Below are 25,074 nucleotides of genomic sequence, written 5' to 3' on the forward strand. Positions count from 1 at the left end.
TTTGACACCACTTTAATTGCTGTAGCTCCATCCTATGGAATCTTGGGATTTGTAGTTTTACAAGGTTTTTAGATTTCTCTGCCAAAGAGTGCTGGTGCCTCACAAAACAAAAAATTCCTAGATTCTGCAAGATGGAGCTATTGCAGTTAATCTGGGGTCAAATTCCACTATTTCTACAGTGTAGATGCACCCATGGTTCGTATGTCTATGTGCCTTCAAGGTGCCTGTTGACCTGTGGCAACACCATGAATTTCATAGGTTTTTCTTAGACGAGGAATACTCAAAGGTGGTTTTGCCACGTCCTTCCTCTGAAATTTAGCCACCAGCAGCTGGTATCCATTGCTGGTCCCCCATCCAAGTACTGACCAGGGCTGACCATGCTTAGCTTCTAAGATCAGATGGGATTTGGAGTCTTTAGCGTGTTTAGGATAATGTATGTGTGCATGTGACTTCAAATCGCCTGTAGACAAATGGTGACCCCATGAATTTCACAGGGTTTTCTTAGGCAAGGAATACTTAGAGATGTTTTTCCCCTTTCCTTCATCTGAAATATGACCTATAGCACCTGGAATTTGTAGGCAGTCTCTGATCCAAGTATTAACCAGGGCTTAATCTGCTTATCTTCCAAGATCAGATATGATCAGGTGCATTGATGGTATCTAGGGCTTGGTTTAGGTGACATTTATTGGGATTCGCATCATGTAAGACCAACAGAGATTGTGAGAAGTAATTGCCCAGTGGAGATGCCCAGCTTGTGACAAGTGTGAAAGCTTTGAGATGCTTCTAAGAGGAGAGGTTATAAAATATGGCACCAGGAAGTATAGGAGATACTTTAGAGACTTTTTTGAGGCTACAGCAGACTTGGGCGACTTTGGGAGTGAGGGTACGTATTGCCTCACTGTCTCTAGGGACTGTTCCTTGATCCTTCAGTGTAGAGGTGAGAACTGTAAGTCCCTCCAGATGTTGTTGGATTGCAATTCCCCTGCAGGTCTAACCAGCATAGCAAATAGTCAGGAACGCTGAAAGTTGCGATTCAACAACATCATGATTCTCACTTTTCCCAACAGTTCTTTCTTAGATGCATAAGTGAATTAACGGTTGTTATAAAACAAGGTGCTTAAATTCTACATGACTTGCTGTTTTTCACAGCGCTGCGTGAGTATGAATTTATGCAAACCCAGTATGTATCTGCAAACAATATTCCAAAGACCGTACAAAAGCTGGCTTTTCTCCTGGAGTGTCTGGATAATGAAAAAACATGTTTAAATTGGAACTAAACAAATAAAACATGCTGGAGCGACTATAAATGAGACCAGCCAGCTTTTAATTGATGATACAGTTATAGGTCAGGGTAAAGGGTCTCTTTCCCTAAATAAAGGTCCTCTCTATTTATGTCTCTTCCTGTCTCAGATGTTGGAGAGGGACAGAGAGAGGAAGGGGGAAAAAGGATAGAAATAAAAAAGAGAAAAATAGAGTGGAAAGAAGATGAATAGATTTTAAAAATCTCAAGTTTGTTTTGCCTCTGTTCTGTAGCTGTTGTTGTTGTGTGCCTTCAAGTTGTTTCCAACTTATGGTAGCCTTATCCTAGGGTATTCTTGGCAAGATTTTTCAGAGGAGTTTTGCCATTGCCTTCCCTGAGGCTGAGAGTGTGTGACTTGCCCAAAGTCACCCAGTGGGTTTCATGGTCTCCAGAGTCATATAGTCCAATGTTCAAACCACTATGCCATGTTGGCTCACAACTCTGTTCTAACTATGCCAAAATTGGCCAGTCTTAGGGCCCTTTCATACTACACACTTCTAGCATTACGATGCCACTTTAACTACCATGTTTGCATACTATGCCATCCTGGGCTTTGCAATTTGAAGAGCTGCTAGAACTCCCTGGTTGAGAATTCTAAAGACCCCAAACTGCAAATCCCAGGGTTCCATAAGATGCAGCAATGACAGTTAAAGTGGAATCATAGCACTATAATTGCTTAGTGTGAAAGGGCTCTTAAGACTTTATCACGCCAGGCCTGTAAGGTGCCACAATCGTGTTGGCCTAGGAAATTCAACCATACTGGGTTGGGACACTCAGTACTGCACAGCTCTTCCAAATTGCCATGGTGCTGCTTCTATCCTGAACTTTGTCCCAACTCTGGCCTCCATAGCCCCACATCCCTGTCCTATCCCCTTCCCGGTATGCATTTCAGCATGTATTTATTTTTTACTTTTAGTGCAATTGTGTAATTGTGGCAATCCATTAAGTAAAAAATACATACATATTGTAAGTGCTTCAGGGGGAACTTCTCATATATCCATCCACAGTGGAAAAGGAGCACAACTGGGAAGCACTGACGAGTTTGGCCTGTCAGTGACAAGGAGCACTCCAGCAATGGACAGACTACAGACCAGCTACTGGACAGACACAGCGTCGGGTGACAAGGTATGGCCACAGACGCTACTATCCTGCTCTAATTCCACTTTTCCAGTCTCCTGTGATAAAGTCCTAAGTATATTTCTGAAAAACAGATGGAAATGAAGTACAATATCATCCAAAATCCACAAAACAATGATACGTGGTTATTTTGGAAAAGTCGGTATGAAATATTACCATTTGAAGAAAAACAACAACCCGGCACTTCTGCCCTTCAGTGATTTTGGACAAACTCCGGACACTGGTTAGTGAGCAGACCAGGCTCAATTATGCCAAGAATCTGACAGGATTAGCTCCAGAGACTGATGTTTGTGCGGGCGCATTATTACAAAGTCCTGGGCAAGGGGAAGCTGGCAAAACAGCTTGCAATTGTGAAAGCAAACATTTTCAGCAGAGGAGAAAATCCAAGGAGTTGGTAGAGCCCATGTGTTAGAGGCATAAGAGGCATTTCTTTTTAAAATTGACATAAACAGGCATATAAAAACAACACAGCACTAGAAAACAATGTACTGCTTTAATTCTAGAAACAATGCTAGATATTCTAGTAAAAGAATCTGAAGGAATGCAGAAGAGTGTGAACTTCCAAAACAAATAATGTACCTGTCTTCCGCTTGGCACTATCCTGGGATTTTGGACCACTGTTCCCATCATCCCCCAACTTGGGTTAGGATGGTGGGGACTGTAGTCTGGCCTTCCTGAAAGGGTGTGGGTGAGGGAAATTATTCTCTCCACCTAAAGGAGGTGAATTGGTGCGCTCACCTTCACGTAGTCATATTCACACAGGTAAGAGGACTCCAGATCAAAATGCATGAAGTAGAGCTTGATGCGAAATCCATCCGGCACGGAAATGTTCCAGGTCGCTTCTGCATCACTGGGGTAGGAATCTGGAAAGTTGGGGGACTGAATCTCTCCAAACATGTCAGTCAATTCGACGGCATCTGCCATGATCAGTTGGAAGGTACAAAGGAACCAGACCAGGAGGTACCTGTCAAAGATGTACACACAGACACTGTGAGTTTCCTTGTGACATTACCCTCCACACACCAAAAAGAGCACAACTATAAATCCTCCCCCACAAAACAAAGAACAATTTTTTAGTTGTATAATTGGTCTCACAGCTTAGAAACCATCCCTTTTGGAACAAAAATCCCAGAATCCCCCTTTCAGCACAGTCATCTATTTTGGACTACAGTTCCTAGAAACTACAGCTTCCATAATCCCCAGACAGCATGGCAGCCACACTTGGCTGGCGCATTCTGAGAAATGTACTCCAAAGAGATAGATAGACAGACAGACAGAAAGAGAGAGACAGGGACGTAGCCAGGATTTTGGGAAGGGGGGGGTCCAGACTAAGTGCCACCATTATAATGGGGCTTGGGTGCGGCGGCGCGGCAGCATGCACCATTCATTTTATCTAACGGAAGGGGGGGTCCAGACCCCAAAACCCCCCCCTTGGCTACGTCCCCGAGAGAGAGAGAATGAACGAGAGAGTGTGTTAATTTTGTCCAAGCTCTGATAAAGCTATGGATTTCTTGTGGAAATTTGGTAGCCAAGCCAAATTTTCTACTTTCCTCGACTCTATTCCCTGGATCCAGTGCAATCAATAGTATAATCAAGATTATATGAAAACAAATCCTTTAATGTTCAGTAGGTCTTGCTCCCATGTAAATCTCAAAATTTCGACCTCGTGTTGTGCTTCCCTGGGAGATGTGAGACAATGTGACACAAAATAAACAAGAGAGAGGCCGTTTCAGATCAATTAAAAGTTTCTTGAGTTTACATATGCATGGAGAACATATATCCTAACTAGCTAATGAATAGATCAGGTAAAAGAGAAAACTTAGGTATCTTAACTCACCATCTTTTGGTTACTCTGGTAAAAGATAGAGATGAGAAAGAAGATGGGTGAGCAAGAAGGAGAGAATCTCTTTATGTGGGAGAAGCTTCCCAAAGGAGGTATCCTGGATCACTGTGGTCTGTCTACTTGATTACAAAAGGTATTTATGACTATGCACTTCAAAGTATAGTGGAACAAATGGAAGGTTTAGTGAAGAAAGACAGCAGAGTTGCTCATGCAGGAAATGCTATACTATCTAAACCCCACTTGCTCCAAACAGCAAGGGAGGGAGGGAAGAACAAGAGAATGCTCATATTTTCCAACATGCAAATCACTGCATGATACACATTGGTGCATGATGCACAGTGGTGCATTGGTGCATGCATATTGGGCACTTTGCTGCTCTGCTGCACAGTAACATAACAGCACTCTATTAGTTGCAGATGTTACACAGCTGTGTGATTCTCATTCCTGCAGACATAAATCCACATACGAAGATATAAGGCCCCAGAAGGATTCTGGTGATTTTTCACCTGTCAAATGTGCTTTGATGGTGTCTTCCTGCATGGCAGGGGTTTGGACTAGATGGCCCTTGTGGTCTCTTCCAACTCTAGGATTCCCTGCTTCTATGATTCTCTAGACTCTGGCTGAAATACCTCCAGTGAAGCAGAATCCACCATCTCTTGAGGCAGCAGAACAACCTCTGATAGGAAGTTTCTCTTTCACTGGAGCAAAACAAGGGACTCAGAGTGGTTAAAGTGGAATCTTAAATTTTGTAATAGATCCAAGATGTAATAACTATTTATAGTTGTTTTGGTCATCGAAGGCAAGGAGATTTGTGGTCTTCTCACTCATCTATCATGTTCTGTGTCAAAGCGTTTGAGGTTGCAACTCTATTGAAATGATTGATTTATCTGCCTCTTTAGACTCAGATCATGCAAAGTATACTTCACTTTCCTTGTTATGTAAAAAATACAATATCTAAAATAAAAGAAAGCCAGACTGAAATAGACTGAAAGAAGACAAAACTAAAAGGCCTGCCCCAGCTTTCCTTTCTAGAGTTGTGTGTGTGTGTGTGTGTATGGGAGTCTGTGGGTTCATTTTGACGGCAGCAGAAATGCCTGACCAGGCTGCTAAAATGGGCAGCAGAAATCTTCCATTGTATACTGGAGATAAAGGAAGAGGTTGCTTAACCTTTTTTCTTCCTACCATTTACCCATCCCAAATTACCTCCTGCAAGCTTCTTTTATTCCTGAAAATGAACTCCAATATGTTTCTTAGATAAAGAGGAAAGTGGTAGGTAGAGGCAATTTTGAGGAGAGAAATAAATGAGAGGGAATGGGTAAAGTCGTTCCATCTCCATCTCCATTTGCACCATCTCCTTTTCCAACTCCATTGAATTCTGTAAGTTACTACGAAATTTATGTGACTTTGCCTGAGTTGATGTTGGCTGTTATAGCTATGATTGGAATATGACCAAAATTTCAGCCCATAGCACAGGCGTTTATCTCACATCAAGTTCCACATGAAATGGACTCTAAGAAAAAGGGCAATTTTCTGAAAAAAGTTGAGGGTTGCCAACTTTGGTCCCAAACTTGCTTTAAAATGCTTGTGATGTCAGCCCATGTCTAGATGTCCTTTGGTCCAAACTGGTTTATAAATGTGCATCCGAGAGCTCACTCAAAACAGAAATCCACAGTATTTGTCCATGAGGCACCCAAAGTAACTGACGACTCAGATTCAAGACAACTATAATCTTGGTATGGGTACCATTAAATAAAATGTAAGATTTTGGTTTGAATCCTATTGGTAGCCCCAGGTAAGTAGACCCATTGAATCAAGTGCTGAGTCAACACTCAGACTGTGCTGTTGGTGTTGTGTGCCTCCAACTTGTTTCTGATTTATGGCAACCCTTGACAAAATTATTTTAGAGGAGGTTTGTCATTGCTTTTGTCTGAGGCTGAGAGAGGGTGACTTACCCAAGGTCACCCAGTAGGTTTCTATGGCTGAACTGGGATTTCAACTCTGGTCTTCCAGAATTGTAGTCCAATGCTGAAACCACTGGTTATCCAACACTTGTGTACATCCCATGAATTCAATGTATCTACTCTCATTCGAACCAAATAGGAATTAGACCTCCATGCTCAGGCATCTGGACTTTTATAGCCTTAAAGAACAAGACACACAGACCAACCAACATTTTATAGTATTTATTTTACAAATGTTTACTAGATTTTAAACCAGATTTCTAGTCTGCGTGTCTAAGAGTTTGGGCATAAGTATAGCATGTATTCATCTTATTTCCTATTTGTTGTTCTAAGCAACTCTGGCTTCAACAAAGTAGAAATAAGGCAATGTGACACCACTTTAGGAATACAAAGAAAAGGAAGATCATATAGATATATTTATTTTTTTAATATTATTTTTATAAATAAATAAATTCATGTTAAAATATTTACTAGAATGTGAAGTCAAAGGCTTTCTACTTTCTAAAACATGGCCACATAGCTTGAAAAAGCCACAAATACTATTTACTAGAGTTATCCTTTATGGGAAAGAAAGAGAACCAGAGGTCCTCCAGATGTTGTTGGACTCCAACTCACACCCCCAGTAGCCATGCTGGCTGTGGATGATAGGAGTTGGAGTCTAACAACATCTGAGCAGGAGGTGATGCCCACCCTCCCTGGTGCTTTATTCCATGAGTGGGTTTTAAAGAAGGGCTTTTGTGGGTTCTCTCTGCCTGTGTGGGCTCTCTGTCAGATTTAGCAACAAAATGGAAATTAATCAATGCCTGAGTAAAACAAATTGGACAGACTTCCAATTTGGGAATTTATGGGACTGGAAAGCAGAGCAGCCAAGGGGGCAAAGAATCTGAGGGCCTGGAAGACAAGGGAGATGCTTGGCTGGAAGGATTTACTGCAGAACTCTTGAGTCTGAGGTTATAAACTGACAGGCTGAGAAGACAGGGCCCAGGCGAATGTGATTTTAACTGGGCAATCAGGCTCCCTGTTCAAAACAGGGAGAAGGAACAAGCCTAAGGAAGGAAGCGGCTTTGGTCTGGCTTCCTCGAGATCCGTTGAGGTTTGCAACAGGCAGCCGTTCTTCTGCATGCCCCAACCAGAGAAGAACAAGCCAAAGGAAAAATATGCTCAGACAAGACAAGGCCATATCCTCTGTTGTCCTTCCTTCCTTCCTTCCTTCCTGCCTGCCTGCCTGCCTGCCTGCCCATCTTCTTCCATTCATTCCCAACAAGAAAAACAGTTTGAGTAGTTGCACTATTTTATGAGAACAGGTTTTATGAAAACAGGCAATCTTTGAGATGCCTAGGGAGTCTTAAACCATGAAAAGGTTCAAAGCAGGACAACACAAGGCTGTTCTTGTGTAGGGTTGCCATTAGTCAGGGCCTCCAAACCGGGACAAATGTAGGACAAAATTTTCAAATGTAGGACCTATTTTTTTTGGGTCCTACATTTGAAAAAGAGCCTCGCTGAGGGGAGGATTCCTTCTCCGTTCACGGAGCCCAAGCGGAGAAGGAATCTTCCCCCAGGGAGGCATTCTTTTCCCCTTGGACTCCGTTTTTGCCAACAGAGCCCAAGGGGAAAAGAATCCCTCCGCTCAGCGATGATTCCTTCTCCGCTTGGGCTCCATTCACGGAGCCCAAGCGGAGAAGGAATCCGCTCCCTTTCCCGGCCTCTGTGGAGGCTTGGCCTTCACAGAGGCCAGGAAAGAGGGAGGAAAGCGCCCGCAATCGCGGCGATCGCAGGCAGCCTCCTCCCTTTCCCGGCCTCTATGGAGGCTTGGCCTTCACAGAGGCCGGGAAAGAGCAAGGAGCGCGCCCACGATCGCCGCGATCGCTGCGATCGTGGGCGGCCCCCCTCCCCTTCCCGGCCTCTGTGGAGGCTTGGCCTTCACAGAGGCCAGGAAAGAGCCAGAAGCGGGCCCACGATCGCCGCGATCGCTGCGATCGCGGGCGGCCCCCCCTCCCCTTCCCGGCCTCTGTGGAGGCTTGGCCTTCACAGAGGCCGGGAAAGAGCAAGGAGCGCGCCCGCGATTGCGGCGATCGCGGGCGGCCCCCTCCCCTTCCCGGCCTCTGTGGAGGCTTGGCCTTCACAGAGGCCTGGAAAGAGGGAGGAGAGCCAGGCCACCTCCCTCGGCGGCGGAGGCCAAGCAGGGAAGGGGCCTCGCTCATGCGAGGCTCCTTTCCCTGCCTGGCGTCCGTCACAGGGGGGGTGTCCCAGGGGCGGGGCCAAACCGGGGCGGGACCGTGCGGACCCGCCCCAAACCGGGAAAGTCCCGCCCCCAGGCGGGATATGGCATCCCTATTCTTGTGGCCCCAGTGGGACCCGCCCCCCAAATGCCAGGAAGGCTAATTCCAGCACCTCCAAACAGACGATTGGGAAAAAGTGAAATCGTTAGTCCTCTGAATTAGGATTGAGAATCAGTCCCTACAGATGTTGGTCTGTAACTCTTCTCAGCCCTAGCCAGTGGGGAGGAATGGTGAAAACTACAGTTAGGGATGCCATATCCTGGCGGCCCCCGGGACAAACCTGCTTTGGGGGGGCCCCTGCCCACCCCGCCCCAGTTCCCCCCCAATTGGGGCCTTTGTCCCGGGCCCAGCCTCCGGGCCAGGCACGCTCATGCGGCCATTACTGTGGCCGCTAACGTGGCTGGCCGGCCACCCACCTCCTCCTCCTCCTCCTCCATGGCCGTGCCGCACCACCCTTCTCCTCCACCGCTCCTCCTCCACCTCTCCCCCAGCGCAGCTGCTGCGCAGCCCACAGTGCTTGCCTGGGCCATGGCCGGCAGCAGCGTGTGCTCGCCCCTTTTGCGTGCTCGTGCACGGGGCTTAAGGGGCAGCGCTCGCCTCCTAAGCCTTCTGGCCAATGGCAGACAAGCAGGGGCTGGCCTAGTTTCCAGGCCCAGTCTGCCATTGGCCAGTGTCAGGAGCCTTGGAGGAGGAGGAAGAGGAGGCAAAGGAGGAGGAGGCGGCGGCGGCGGCGGCAAAGGAGTAAGAGGAGGAGGAGGTGGCAAAGGAGGAGGATAGGCCTCTGGGCCAGGGGGAGGGAAAGGTTTTTAAATTTTTTTAAAATATATACAACCCAGCCTTGGTATTTTATTTTATTTTTAATGATATACAGCCCAACCTTGGTATTTTATTTTATTTTATTTTATTTTTGTTATTAAATAACAAAGTTATTTATGGTCCATTTTGACCATGTCTAAGAAACATGCATTTATATTAACATTTTTTAAAAAAAATCATTATTTTTTTGGCGTGTCCTCCATTTTTAAAAATATGTCCTACATTTGTAAATCTTGTCCTACATTTGTCCTGGTTTGGAGCTCCTGACTTATGGCAACCCTAACTACAGTCCAACAATATGTGTATGTTATATACTTGTTTCCACCCCACACTGCAAATGAAGTACAATAATATACAATAATGTTGAGCAAAACTGAGCACTTTCAAGCTTATTGGACTTCAGGTTCCTACACATTGGTGAAGCATGCTGGGAGATGCAATCCATCAACATCTAGAGGGCTGCACTTTGTCCACCTTGGATTAAAATATTTAACAATGCTGGCTCTCTGTACTAAAATATTACTGGTATATTAACAACACCAGAGGAAGGCTCAGTCACAGATATTCAGTCTATAGCTGGGACTGAAATTTTCAGGGATTTCTACTTCTCTCTCTCTCTCTCCCTCTCCTCACAATAACAGAGAACCTGCATGGGATGATTTATTAATATCACAAGGCACCACCAACCCGCCCATGTAAGACAGCTTGGGCGCTTCAAGACAAATGGCTCCTAGCTGCACCTGTCAAACGGCATTGTACATGGACTCTGTCTTTCACTCCTTAATAGATATTGTATGGAAACAAAAAGGACAGGAGAAACGAGCAGAAGACGTGGGAGGGTTGCAGATAGAAGACAACACCATCTGGAGTCCCAGAAAATTCTGTGAATCAGGAGGGACAGGTGTACAATAAAAGTCACATCTGGAAACAACACTATGTTGTAAGCCCTGGGAGCAAACAGTGAGGAGACAAGCTCCACATGTTCTGTGATGGTCAACTGTTTATTCCTTTTCAAATAGACCCTGGGCCCATAACCTGAGGTGGACTCTATCTTGCCATCTTCTGATTGTTCCACGAGCTCCATTTCAACATTTCTGCTTCCTTGATCAATTGATTGTGACATTTAGATTCCTGTGATCTCAAGGTGTATATTACTCTTCTAATCTCCAGTTCACCCTTACAACAATTCTGCAAGGTAGGTCAGGCTGAGAAGAATGAGTGGCTCAGGGTCACACCTGGACAGCCGCCGTCCAGAATACTTATTCCGCATATACAGTACTATTGGAGCCCTAGCTAGGGGTGTAGATACTGAGTTTAAGGAAGTTCTGTCAATCTTAGGATAGAGTGCACAAACCTATCATGACTATACTCCATAGTTGCTAGTTTGTATGCCTTTTCAGGAGTTTAGGCATAGCATGCGTTCATCTCATTTCCTCTTTGTTGATCTTTACAACTCGGGGTGTATCGACACTGTAGAAATAATGAAGTTTGATGCCACTTTAAGTACTGTCGCTCTGTCCTATGAAATCTTGGGATTTGTAGTTTTACAAAGACTTTAGCCTTCTTTGCCAAATTGGGTTGGTGCCTCACAAAATGACAAACCCCACAATTTTGTAGGATGGAGCCATGACAATTAAAGTGGTGTCAAACTGTATTATTTCTACAGTGTAGAATGCATGCTTTCTCTCTCTCTGCCATGGGAAAAATTTGGAGACTTAAAGATAGCATTGATTTAAGGGGGCATAATTCTCATTTGGAAGGGCAATTTCCTCATTTCCTCCTCCCCCCAATACATACACCCCTGGCAAATAGTCAAAATTAATGATGACCTGCCTGCCAATGTTGTGCCCTTCTAATTTGGAAACATTTCTGAGGGCCATGATGTTGTGGTGGTTGTGTGACTCCAAGTCATTTCTGACTTATGACAACACTAAGGTGAATCTATCACAGGGTTTTCCTCATGCTGAGAGTGTGTGACTCACCTAAGGTCACCCAGTGGGTTTCCTCTGCTGAGTGAGGAATTGAACCAATCTCTTGAGTTGTATATGACATATGTGACCAAAAAAAGGACAAAGTTCCTGCTCTTTTGGAGGTGCATGTCTCCTTTTTGGATGATTTGTAGCTGGATGTCCTATTTCTAGTGTGTTTGGGGATTTCTACTATGCTCAGATATTCCTTTGTGAAGCATAAAAAGTTGTAAATAACATGATTAATCAAAAGAGGCAGTTTGATTCTTCTCATTTTTCAATGTCCTTCTGCTGGTTCATACTTTTGTAGACCTTGAAGAACAGCAGTCAGTGATGCAGCATGCTCCTGAATGTCAGAGATAAAAGCGGTAGTGAAAAAGGAGCGGAACCTACCTTGGCATGCTTTGGAAAGGAAATGCTGAGCTAATTAGGTCAGATGTGCTGATTTACAGCTGACTTATCCAATTGAAAGCCAACGGGAGCCAAAAGTCAGCTTGAACTACAGAAAGCCTGGCAAGTCCCAAGGTTTACACAGAGTGACAAACAAAAGTTTGGGCCAATCAATCCAAGGTTGAAAGGGAGGAAGCAATCCTGAGCAGAGTCCAAAGCCAAGAGAGGGGACTTAACAGAATTAGCCAAGAGGTATGTACCAAAGGTCAGAGAGGCAGGAAGCCAGCGTTTGGGAGCTGTTGTTCGGAAGCCATGGAATGGCTTGGGCTAAGTTACTTTCTAGCCAGCAGTTAATCAGCCCAGCTGGCCTAGGTAGCTCACTGTTGCATATTTAAAGTGGAGAAGGGCATTGCCTGACCTTGTGCTCCCAGCATTTCAATCTAGTTTGCTGGAGATGGTGCAGTGCCTCTGTCTTCTCCTGCTAATCTTAAGCAGCTGTCTGGGATTTACCAGGCTCTGCCACTGTGGGTGCCACAACAGGACTGCCACCCTTCACCAGCTCTTACTGGGCTCCTCACAGGGCATGGTTTCCAGACCTTTCACTATTTGGGTCGCCCTCCTCTGGACACTCTCCAGCTTGTCCTTCTTGTCCAACATCCTTCCTGAATTGTCGTGCCCAGAACTGGACATAGGATTCCAGGTGCTGCCTGACCAAAGTAGAATAGAGCAGCACTATTACTCCCTCAATCTAGACACTAATGAATTACATTGGCTTTTTTAGCTGCTGCATCACACTGTTGGCTCATGTGCAGCTGAATGTTTTAGGTGCTCAGGAATGTTTTAGATTAGCCTGGACAACTCCTTAAAAGATGTTTCACCTCCAGTAAGAGGTAAAGTGAGTTGTGACCTCTACCTTGGCACTTCCATTTCTTTAGTGGAGGAGGCCTTCTCCAAATAGGATATGGCATGGCTATAAATTAGATAGTCCAAGCCATTTCTGTTCTTGCTGCAAAGCAACAGTTTCATGATTTTTCCTCACCACTTTGAGACATTCCCTGTTCACTCATTTTCTGACCTTTGCTTTATTCCTTGAATTGCTCTCTTCTTCACTGTTCCTCTGGTTGCTTTGGGCCTTTCTTGGATTCCCTTTTGCACTCAGATCCTGGATGGCAGGTGTCACACTGCCATGGCTCAGTGCTATAGAATCCTGGGATTTGTAGTTTTGTGAGCTATTTAGCCTTCCTTGTCAGAGTGCTCTGGTGCCCTGCCAGACTACACATCCTAGATGTCCGTAACACTGAGCCATTGAAATATAAGCGGTGTCAAATTGCTTTATTTCTGCAGTATGGTAGCAGCCAAGCAGTCTCTGTATTTGACCCTGTTCTGAATTGGTTTCTTCAGTGTTTGTCCTCTTGAATCATAAGTGGGTTCTCTAGGGCACTCGCCACCTGGAAACTGGCCAATGTGGTATTTGTATGACTGACACAACTTTATACACACACACAAAAAGCTGTCACAAATGCAAACCCTCTTTTGAGATTGACTGGAACATTTCCTTGTTTTGTGGGCGAAGAAGAATAAAAATTGCAGTATCTCATCAGCGCACCCAAGAACAGTGAGATTTGCTTTGCTAAACACTCTGTGCTCTCATGCAGTGGAAAATTCTCTCAGGGGTTTATTCTAAATGTTAAAGGAACTAGCCAAAGGCTGAGCCCTCCCCTCAATAGTTCCAGTACCTTGGACAGCAATTTTAAGTTTGCACTAAAATCTGGAGTACATTCCCCATCCCAATGACACGGAAGCCATCAATGCAACAGCTCTCATGGGTTTGAGCAGAAAGCCTGAACAGGGATTAGACTCATGGGGAAGACTCTAAGGCAGCTGGCCATCTATTAGGAGTGCTTTGATAGTGTCTCCTTGCATAGCAGAATGGGGCTGAACTGGATGGTCTTTGGGGTCTCTTCCAATTCTATGATTACATGATTCTATGTAGGAAGGAGGTAGATTTGGATCTCTTTTTGGATCACTGGGTGGTTTGCTATAGATTGCTATGATTTCTGATTGTCAGAATAGCAGCAATAACAGCAACAGAATGGCCACCCCCCAAAGTAGGCCACAGTATTGGAGAAATAGCAACTGGGCCAAGGTCACCCAGAGAGTGTTAGAGTTCAGTGCGGGCATGTACTTGGATCATCTCCCAGGTCCCAACTCATGGCAACCTTAAGGTGAACCTGGTGAGCCAGCATTGCATAGTGGTTTGAGTGTTGGACTATGACTCTGGGGACCAAGGTTCAATTCCCCATTTGGCCATGAAACCCACTGTGTGACCCTGGACAAGTCATATGCTCTCAACCTCAGGAGAAAGCACTCCTCTGAACAAATCTTGAAGGCACACAACAACAACAAAGGTCAACTTGTCATGAGCTTTTCTTGGCAAGATTTGATCCAAGAGGGTTGCCTTTTACCTTCCTGCTAATCTGAGAGAATATGAGTTGTTCAAGGCCACTCAGTGGGTTTCCATGGCTGAGCAGGGATTTGAACCCTGATCTCCAGTGTCCTAGTACAACTCTGCAATCACTATATCATGCTGGCTCTCAAGGCAAACCTATCACCAGGGTTTTATTTTTGCAAGATTTGTTCAGAAGGGGTTTGCTTTTGTCTTCCTCTGAGGCTGAGGGGATGTGACTTGCCCAAGGTCACACAGTGGGTTTCCATGGCCAAACAGGGATTCAAACCCTTGTCCCCAGAGTCCTAAGCCATCTCTCCAAACACTAGACCATGGTAACTTTCTAACAACTCCACTAACTTTAAAAAAAAAAAAAATTAACTGGAGCAAACAAATGATCATAAAAATGTTACCAATCAATTCACAAAAGGATAACAGATGCAACAAGCTATTAAAAAAACTCCAGAGCACCTATGATTTAAGAGCGCCAGAAATATAAAAATAGCATACTAAAGACATCACAGAGACAGGAGAATGTACAGCTAATACCAACAATCACTGTATTGCTTAAAATGAAAGAACAGCAGTCCAAAGGTCAAAGCATGATTTGGGCAAGGTAAGAAACTCATATTGTGTGTAATATCATCAATAAAAGGAAACAAAATATTATAAAAGGCAGAAGTTGTTTGTGATTGCCTTGTTTCTCTAACCTTACATGAGAATTTTCCATTATAGCAAGATTCCAGACTATACTCATCCAGCCGACCAAAGATAAATCTATAGTATTTATTCCAGTTTAGCCCAATTTCCATTTGAGCAGCTACACAAACTGATTCTCATCCACTAAGGAAAGTGAAAATAATCCAATGGACTAGAATAAAAAACAGACTGCCTAGAAACAGGGAGACAGATTAATACCCCAAAGAAAAATCTTAAAATCCATTTTTAAGTTCAGAGCTTGGTCTGCTTGGACTATCAGCTTTCCTGGCACAAAAAGTGGCAACTTTTCTAAAGAGTTCTGTGGAACCTTAAGGCTTACGACTCCGTCGGAGACTTCAATGCAACTGTAAACACAGCTACTTAGGTTTCAAAAACATTGCTACAATTTTGCAAATTCTGAAATGAACAAGAAGAACAAAAATTATCCTATGTAGGTACAACTTGAGTATGTGTAAATGGCAGTTTGGAAATAGGGTATCTCCCTGGGGGAATGGTTTGGTAATGGCTTAATCTGTTTTAAAACTTTCCTTCCAATATAAAACTCACATTGCATTTTAAGACAATGTGGGTGCAGTGTAGTGCCCAGAAGCAGAGGGACCCAAAATCAGATCAGAGCATGTATTCTCCCTTTTTCTACCAAACCACCAGAGATGCACATCTCTCTTCATTATGATTTTCCAAACTGGGAGACTTATTTGCAAGAGACAAATTGTCTGTTTTTTGGTTTTTCACCCCTTCCCTGCAATTTCCAATCCCACATCTTTGAAAGGACCAGTTCTCCAAATCTGATTATGCCCCCCCCCCCACATGCTGGCACAGATGAAGAGACACACTGGTCAGGAAAGCACACATTGCAGGTCCTAAGCCACTCTCCTCCCCTCCCCTCCCCTCTTGCAGCCACCCTCCATCAATGCTGTGCCCAAGTGGCACATGGCAGGCAAAAGATAAATAAATTATTAAACCAACTTGAAGATTTATTTATTTTTCTGCCATTTGGCAAAGGAAAGTATAAAGCTACAGAACCAGCCAGGGTCAGAATCAAACCAGTTTCTGGAAAGAACACCTTTCTTGCTCACTTCCCTGGCAAATCTTTCAGAGAGTGAGCAGACAATGCCCTTTGCCAACCTTGGAGGGAGAAAATAGAGACCTTTAAAAAGACTCACCTCATTTTTGTCTCTGTGGGCTCCTCTGTGGTGGTTCTCAGTGGATCCGTTTGGAGAGAGGGTGGCTGGTTGAAGTCAGTTGGTGTGGTTCCCCAAATGTTCAGCTGTCTGGCTTATCTTTGTTCAGAGATGTGTGTGTGTGCATGAGAGAGAGAGAGAATGTGTGTGCTTGTGTCTGGGGTTTTCTGACATTCCCCATGCTTGTCACGCCTTCCTCTTTTTGCAATAATCACTCCCCCCCCCCCTTTACACACAAACACTGACACAGAAACAAACCTACCAACATTTAATCTCCCTCTTTCTTCTCTGTCCCAGCCATCCCACGGCCTCTAACAAGGATGTCTCAATCCCTGCAGCCAGAGGCACACAGAAGAAGCAGACACAGAAGTTAAGAATCTGTCTCCCCAAAGTGGCACAGTTGTGCATTGTCAGATTTTTCTCTCTTTTTAAAAAAAGCCCCCACTCCCTACTGGTGTTTGGCCAGATGGCTTAGAAATATTAACATTTTGTTTCTCAGTAGGAGCATGAAGAACTCTGGCAGAAGACAAGACTTCAGCAGAAACCTGTCCAGGTTTTTTCCCTTTAAACAACATCCGCTCCCCCATCCTATCCTGCACATTAATGTAAGGAGGGATGGAGACCTCAGGGAATGCTGGCTTTAAGCATGTGCGCATTACAGATCTGCATTTGATCTGTATCCCAATTCTCTGCCCTTGCTTTCCTTTCCAAAAATCAGTGGCTCGCCTCCAATTGCTACTTCCACCTAGAGTAGACCCATTAATTCAATCGATGAATGGTAGGTGGCCACTTTGGTAAATCCCATTTATTCAGTGGGACTACTCTAATTGGATTAGTTCTCTAAATGGCAATTACTTTGTTCAATCTATGGGCAGTTTGTGTCTATGGGTGGTGATGGAGGAGGATAGTGTGGTGGTCAGATGGATAGCAAATGCTTTGCAGAATTTATGCAGAGTTCCTTTTTAGATCACAAGCATGCTAGGTGGAGAGGTTCTGGGAGCTGTGGTCCAACAAAGTAACTTCCACAAACTCTGATGCCATGTGCATTGGAGTTCCTACATTTGGAAATGGTGTTGGTTGAGCGCCTCCCAGCTGGATGTTCTCCAGATGTTCTGGGCTACTGCTAGCTAAGGACAATAGTAGTAGAATCACCAGGGGGGTGCAGAGGGAGCAGAGTGCAGTGTGGTGGTACACCTGTAGGGAAAGGCACAGCTAGTGGGCAAGTGAGAAAGGGCACTTTCCTGCTTGCCCATCAGCAGCATTGGACCCTAAATGGGCCCTCTGGAGGCCACACTTCTGCCCCCTTCAGGAGCGGCAACTGCTGGATGCTGGTGGTGGTGCCTTTGCAGCCACCATGTGGGACTCTGAAGGCCTGGGGAGATTGGTGGTCTGGTGAGGTGGGGTGGGGAGGCAAGGCAGTTCACGCCACCTTATACTGGATGACACTAGCTTGAATGATGCCACTGGATGATTGGATTGTAGCCTGACATATCTGGAGATGTCAGACAGGGAAGGAGCCTAAAGACCATTTAATCTAACCCTGTGAAAGTTTAGGAACCCAGAGCTAAAGCATCCTGCAAATTGCTTTAATACTACTCCCCAATTCCCTTCCCACCTATGGCATCCTGATATTTGTAGTTTTGTAAGAGATTTAGTCTTCTGTATTGGAGATTCTGGTGCTGTAACAAACTACAAATCCTGGACTTCCTTTGCATTGAGGCATAGTAGTTAGAAAGGTATCAAGCTCCATTATTTCTGCAATGCAGGTTAGACTGTGTCCCCCAGGCTTCCTAGAACCTTGAATCCAACAGCTGCTCATTGTGGTACAGGATTTTAAGTCCTGGCAGCTTGTCAACTGGCCAGTTTGATATTCCATCTATATGAAATATTTGCTTGCTGTGGTCCCCTTTGAAAGGAAATAATATGCCAAAGGAATCTTTTGTGATTTAAAAGAGCAGCAGGAATTAAAAACAAACAAATAAATCTTGATGAACTGCAGAGCAGAAAGAGATCGTGCTCTGCATTGGTTTCTTCTGTGGCAAAGCCATTCTTGAGACTAGTTTGCAGAAGATGAAGAAAAGGGTTTACTAATAGTTTAATAATAGCTGTTTACGCTCTTGGCATTATTGTCCTCCTGAAGAGGGGAAAGCAGAAATGAGAGGACAAGAGGCAAGGTGGAGTTGGCTGACAAGCTGCCAGGACTAGCTCAAAAATCCTTGCAAACAGTCTATGTTTGCTTGGTTTCCTTTGGAACCAGAGTTTGCATCCAACACTTTGGCTTTGATGTAAAAGGGAAACCACCTTTTTAAAGGGCTATTCCCCAACCAACGTGAAATTCATACAATCTTCTCGAATGACAATACAGTCTGAATCCTTTTGAGGATTTATTCTGCAGGAATTAAAAAGTGGACAGTTCCATAACATCAGTATCTAGTATAGGGATGCCATAACATTGTCCTTCCAAATCCACAGATATTTTATCCGTGGATTGAACTGTCCACAGCTGCAAAGTATTCAAAAAATATATAAATTCCAAAAAAACAAGCCTTGATTTTGCCATTTTACATAAGGGACGCCATTTCACTATACCACTACATTTAATGGGACTTGAGCATCCACAGATTTTGATATCCACAGGGGAACCAAAACCCCAGCAAATGCCAAGGGCCCATTGACTAAGTACAGAAGCCAGCAAAGTGACCAGTGTGCACTGGGATCAATATACAGTCATGTTGTGAATCAGGACATTGACTAAAGATTAATGCTCATCATATTCTCTTTCACGAACCAGCCCAGAGGCGTCACTAAGGTTGGCATCATCCAGTGCAGTAATCCATGGTGCAACCCCTCATTAGCCTTCTCCCATACCACATCATACAGAACCCTTAGCAATGTTTTTGGCAGTAATATTATTTGTAAATCATAATCCTCATTTATCATTGACAATTGGTGTGACATAAGCAACTAGCAAAATTATAATTATACTTTTAAATTTTAGTATCATACACACAGCCTAAATGTATTTGCATTTTCATAGTTTCATGTGCTTAAAGTGAAAATTTGGTAAAATGTGATTTTTTTAAAAAAGAAAGTTTAAAAAGTTGGCCCTCCATGTCCATGGATTCCTTATCCACAGACTGAAAATGTTTTAAAATATGTAGACATTCCCAAAAGCAAACCTTGATTTTCCCATTTTATATAAGGAATACTATTTGCTAGGCCATAGTATATAATGGGACTTGAGCATCCACAGATTTTGGTATCCATGCAGGGTTCTGGAATCAAACCTCAGCGGATAGCAAGGGCCCACTGTAATTGTTTTTTAAAAATATCTGACACCTCTCTTTTCTCCTCCCACGGAGCCTTGCCCCACTCACACCATCCTTTGTCCACTGACCGCCAGCATTTTAGAGGGATGCAAGTGATGCCACAGCTCATTTCTACCAAAAGGCAGACATTTGTGGAACAGTGGTACCATTCCCACCTTAAGGTGTCACCTGGTGCGGTCTGTACCCACTGCATTCCCTTAGCGATGCCCCTGAACCAGCCCATACTCTGAGATACTGTATGTCCTGCACCTTCACAGGTACATCTGGTGAGAACACGGGAGAGCCTTCTTGGTGGCTGCCCCCAGGATCTCTGGAACTCCCTTCCCAGAGAAATTTGACTGGCACTTTCCCTGCTTTCGTTTCTCAGACAAGCAAAGACTTACAGGAGACTAAAGTAGCCCCTTCTTTTTCGTGGGGGAACCATTTTGGGCTCCCTTGCAAAAATGGAGTTTCACTGATATTCAAGCTCCATTGGCTTGAATATAGGCTCGGGTGCACAGGGCCACACACCCCCATCATTCCCCCTCCGTCCGTCCCTTGTGCATAAGTGAGGGACGCAAGTATGAAGACCGTGAGAATGGAGAGAGGACTGTATATTTATGCATCTGTAACTAAGTCTATGAGGTAAGATCTCAGCCATTGTCTTTATCAGAAAAATTTCTAACAAAGGCAGGAATCCTCTATCACAGTCTACTTGAAGTAACTTTATGTATACTTAGCTATGTGGGAGAGATGCTAAGACACCCTATTAGTGAATTGTACAGATGTGTAATGGGACACTGGCAAGAGTGGCATGATGATGAGGATGATGAGGAAGCTTAAATTTATTTCTATCCACCTTTCTTCCAGGTTTGGGCATTTAAAAAAAAATGTCAAAAATCCATACGTTACAAAGTTAAAACACAATTAAACATTAACAAAAAATTAAAACCGGGTTAAAACTGATATAATTAAATCATGATCCCTGCACAACAATTAGCAATATCCAGTGCATTGTGTAAGATGGTCCTTAATGTATATATTTGATTATAAGTTGGCTTCATGAATAAGTCATGGGCAGGTTTGGGGGCCAGCATTATGGATTTTCATATGACCCATGGATAAATTGAGTGTAAAACTTAGGGGCATGTAACAAAGGATGTAGAGGCTGAAGTAAAGTAAAAGGATGCCAAAGAAGCTACAAAATTGTTAGCAGGAATAACTATTTCTGATCACCATAAAGACGGCATGGATGAGGAAGGAACTATGGAAAATGGTGGCTGTGCGACTGTGTGGAGAAGGTGATCAGACACAGATGGGCTATGAAAACGCATACATGTCAAAAAGGATGTAAAGCCCAAGCAAAGAAAATGGCAACTAGGTCAGCAGTGATTATAGCCTTTAATGTGATAACTTTGCCTGATTTCAACCACCCAGATAAGCTGACAAATGTACACAAATGTCTTAGACAAATCCTTCAGTGCCCAATTTGTCTTGGCATTTCTTCAGGTGGAAGCACCAAAGAGTTGCCACCACTACCACCACCATTTTCCCACCCAGGGATGGAATATCCCTGACAGAAGACCATCCAACCTCTGCTAAAAACCTCAAGTGAAGCAGTACTTCCGAGGGAGTCTGTTACACTATTGAACAGCACTTACTGTCATTAGAGTTGTTTACTGGAGTTTCCACCTTTCCTTTTTTGCAGAAGTTGTTTTGGTGGGGTAAGAATGATATGGACAGGATGATGATAGAAAAGTGAATCTAACCTCTCACCAATATGCATAGGCCCACTTGAGAGCTTCACCTTGGAGCTGATAGCTAGTATCCAGTTGGTTAGTCCAAACTAGAATAGTTGATGAATGGCGAGTCAGCAAGTAGGTAAATCTCATTGTTTCCATGACCTTGCTCATTAGGGATGGTGTCACCCACTGTGGTAACTCATTCCGTCACTTCCAAGGCTGGCTGGCTGGCACAACACCAACCACCCCTCCATCAGCTAGGTCACCTCTGCTGTGGTGTTGGGTGGGCAGAGCTGCTGCATGCTAGCATCCTGTTCTGGGTCTGATGTGACTGTTGGGCAAACAAAAATGTCCATATCCATCCTGGAAGGGACTGCTGGGCAGCAGTAACCCCTTCCCCCCATACCACCAGTGGCTGCAGCTGATGGATGGCAGAAGCACTTGGCTGGCAGAGAGGGGCAGTTGGGGTGGTGTTTTGGGGTGGATGGGAGTCTCTTGCTCTCACACTGCATCAGCAGGCAGAGTGCCAGACGTTCATAAATTGAAGAAACAAGCAGTATCCTATAACAAACAGTCCAGGGTCAGAAACTGTAAATCCAAGCAAAGTCCATGGTTAGGGAGACAAAGGAGTCAAGAAAAGTAAATCACAGTGTCAGATCTCACAGTAGATGCAGGTTGAGAGAGAAACTAAATTTGCTTCTAGCAAGCAAAAGGGGGGAAAGCCCCTTGACTTATAAAGCATGCTGACTTAGCCTCACCCAACTTGCAGACTGTATTTTAAGAGGGTGTTTACCTTCTGCTTGTGCATACCCTCTATCTTCACCTGTCGGGAGGGACGGGTTTGTGTCAGATGCCAAATCTTTCATCTTTTCCAAGGACTTGGAGCTATCTCTCCTATCTCTTACTCCCATAGAGCACTTAGATAGCTGTCAGATTGAGCTGGAGAAGGGCATGGCTGTGGTAGGTCTGTTTTGTCTTCAAAAGCCAAACTCTCAAGGGGGGCACTGTGTATTCATGCCCTCTCTGAGGTTTTACCTAGTGTGGTCCGTAACCCCTGCAACCCCAAGTGACACCCCTGGTCCTAGTCAGGACTAACAATAGGATTTAGACCCATAATAGTCACAGGGGAGATCCCATTCACTATGTGAACAGCAGAAAATTATGAAAGCCTAGCTATTTTGTGTGACTGGGTTGTGCGGTTGTGCATCTGATCCTACAACCAAAGGCATGGCCATGCGGGGCCCATATTTGCCACCCAAGAGATCCTGTTCACTAGTTGCATGGCAAGAAATCATGCAATTCCATGGATGAGAAAATAATTGATGAAGTTAATTCACTTGTGTAAAGGCTTTTACACACTTGTAAAATCTCAAGAGGAGTGCAGCTGCTGTGTTTACAAAGTATCAGCCTACAGGTTTTCTACTCCATGGTGAAATAGCAGCTTCGGAAATGGAGTCCCTGCCTAACATATAATTTTGCTCTTGGAACAAAAGCCTGAAGACAAGGAATGTATCTTTCCTAATGCTTATGTATAGCACCTTGATACCACAGGAATTCTAGAAATGAGCCTATGTCTTAGGCTCTGCGATAAATAATAATTAAGGCTGCATGACATTGGTTGTAAGGTATTCACAATATCTATGTGCAGAGAATCAAGGATTAAATCCAGTGGTGGGCACTGTGTAACCTTCCAGACACTGTTGGACTTAGGGATGTTGGCCAAGATTTTGCATCACAGATGCAGTTATGAATGTGTGACTATGGCTGCATCTGCTCTACAGAATAATGCAGTTTGACAACATTTTAACTTCCATGGTTCAGTGCTATGGAATTCTGGGATTTGTAGTTGGGTGGGACACCAAACATCCATAACACTTGGTTACAAATCTGTAACTGCAATGCATGATGCCAACTGTAATTCCTAGAACAACGGAATCAAAGAATCCTAGAGTTGGAAGAGACCCCAGAGGTCATCCAATCTAAACTCCTTTTGCCATGCAGGAAGACACAACCAAAGCACTTTCTACAGATAGCCAAGTAGACCACAAGTTGAACATGAGTCAACAGTGCGATGCGGCAGCTAATAAGGCCAATGCGATTTTAGGCTGCATCAATAGAAGTATAGTGTCTAGATCAAGGGAAGTAATAGTGCCACTATATTCTGCTCTGGTCAGGCCCCACCTGGAATATTGTGTCCAGTTCTGGGCCCCACAATTCAAAAAGGACATTGAGAAACTGGAGCGTGTCCAAAGGAGGGCGACTAAAATGGTGAAGGGTCTGGAAACCATGCCCTATGAGGAACGCCTTAGGGAGCTGGGGATGTTTAGCCTGGAGAAAAGAAGGTTAAGAGGTGATATGATAGCTCTGTTTAAATATTTGAAGGGATGTCATTGAGGAGGGAGCAAGCTTGTTTTCTGCTGCTCCAGAGACTAGGACCTGGAGCAATGGATGCAAGCTCCAGGAAAAGAGATTCCACCTCAACATTAGGAGGAAGTTCCTGACAGTAAGGGCTGTTCGACAGTGGAACACACTTCCTTGGAGTGTAGTGGAGTCTCCCTCCTTGGAGGTCTTCAAACAGAGGCTGGATGGCCATCTGTTGGGGATACTTTGATCTGGATTTCCTGCATGGCAAGGGGTTGGACTGGATGGCCCTTGTGGTCTCTTCCAACTCTATGATTCTATGATTCTCTGTTTAAAAACCTCTAAAGGAGACTCCATCGCTCTCTGAGGCAGCATGTTCCACTGTTGAACAGCTCTTGCCATCAAAAAGTTTTTCCTAATGTGCACTAATTCTTCACTAATTTCATTATTGAAAGAAGCAAGAAGTAATTTTAGCAATGTTCTTCCTACTTTGAGAAAGCCTTAAATGACTTCAAAATTTATAAAGACTATTCACAGTTCAGGACATCTGTGCAAAACTCGCACCCTGGTTTCTTGCACAGGAAACAGCATTTTGATGAGAGTTGTAGCCCATAATGTTTAGTGGGCTCCAAGCTGCTCTGGTTTGATTGCCAGAAGTACCACTTCTGAAATCTCTTCCAGCCTTAATACCAGAGACGCTTTTTAGTAGAGATCTAAGCAGGCACTGGCCATGAAGTGCATCATCTCTGCTCCATAGCCCAAAGTAATACGTGTCCGCTTCATTCAAAAAGCAGAGAAAAATTACCTGGACTTCAGAAACCCCTTTATTCTTCATGCAGACTGAATGTATGGATTCAAGATTCCTTTAACCTGTGAGACACAGCCACAGGGCAAAACCTACAATATATTTTAAACAGAGGCAGCAAATTCAGGTTAACTCCCTGGGACAGTCAGTTATCCTTTCTTGGCATCTCTGTTTTTGCCTGGCCAATGGTGCTCTCTTCAGGCCAAGAGGAGAAATGCAGCATTTCTTTTAACTTTGCTAATATATACTTGACTATGGCGGGTTATAGACCACCAAAAAATACGTATTGAATACGTATTAGGGTTAGGAAGGGGCGGTGCTTCCGCACCCCCGTATCCCTAATACGTATTCAATACGTACAATATGGTGGCGGCCGTTCCACACGGCCGCCACCATATTGACATAACAGACGCTCTGCGTCCGCACGTGGTGCACCGGAAGTGATGCCGCGAGTGCGCCCTTTGGCACTTGCGGCGCCTCTTCCGAGGCCCGAGAAGGAGCGCGATTTCCGTGCTCCTTCCTCTGAGTGTCTGGAAGCCCCGCGGTGTGGCAGCTGCGGTGTCAGAGTTGGCACCCAGAATCCCGGACAATCAATCAGTCAGTTTGATTATAGAATCAACAGCACTTTATTGATAGATCCAAAATCAGACATGTGCCTCACTCAGCTTCTTAGCTGAGACTAACCACACCTCCCCACAGACAAAGTAACAGAATTACCCAAAGCCAAAATCCCCTCCCATGCAGAAGCCCGCCAACCAAAGCCCCTCCTGGTTCCCACAGAACTGAAACCACATTCCCCGCTCAGAGAGCCAGGCCTT

General features: G+C 44.4%; 1 protein-coding gene across 1 annotated transcript in view; it reads right to left on the reverse strand.

Moving 5' to 3' along the window:
* MASP1 (MBL associated serine protease 1) overlaps positions 1-16,470 on the reverse strand; it is a 90,393-nt gene extending 73,923 nt beyond the window's left edge. Inside the window, exons 1-2 of the mRNA XM_089508671.1 lie at positions 16,023-16,470; positions 3,176-3,401 (exon numbers count right to left, since the gene is read on the reverse strand). Coding sequence (XP_089364797.1) covers positions 3,176-3,401; positions 16,023-16,027 — 231 coding nt within the window. The 5' untranslated portion in view covers positions 16,028-16,470. The remainder of the gene's footprint in view (positions 1-3,175; positions 3,402-16,022) is intronic.
* Between the last annotated feature and the right edge of the window lie 8,604 nt (positions 16,471-25,074).

The sequence above is a fragment of the Sceloporus occidentalis genome, unplaced genomic scaffold (genome assembly GCF_023333645.1).
Source record: "Sceloporus occidentalis isolate IW3139 unplaced genomic scaffold, rSceOcc1.0.p SCAF_2, whole genome shotgun sequence".
NCBI lineage: Eukaryota > Metazoa > Chordata > Lepidosauria > Squamata > Phrynosomatidae > Sceloporus > Sceloporus occidentalis.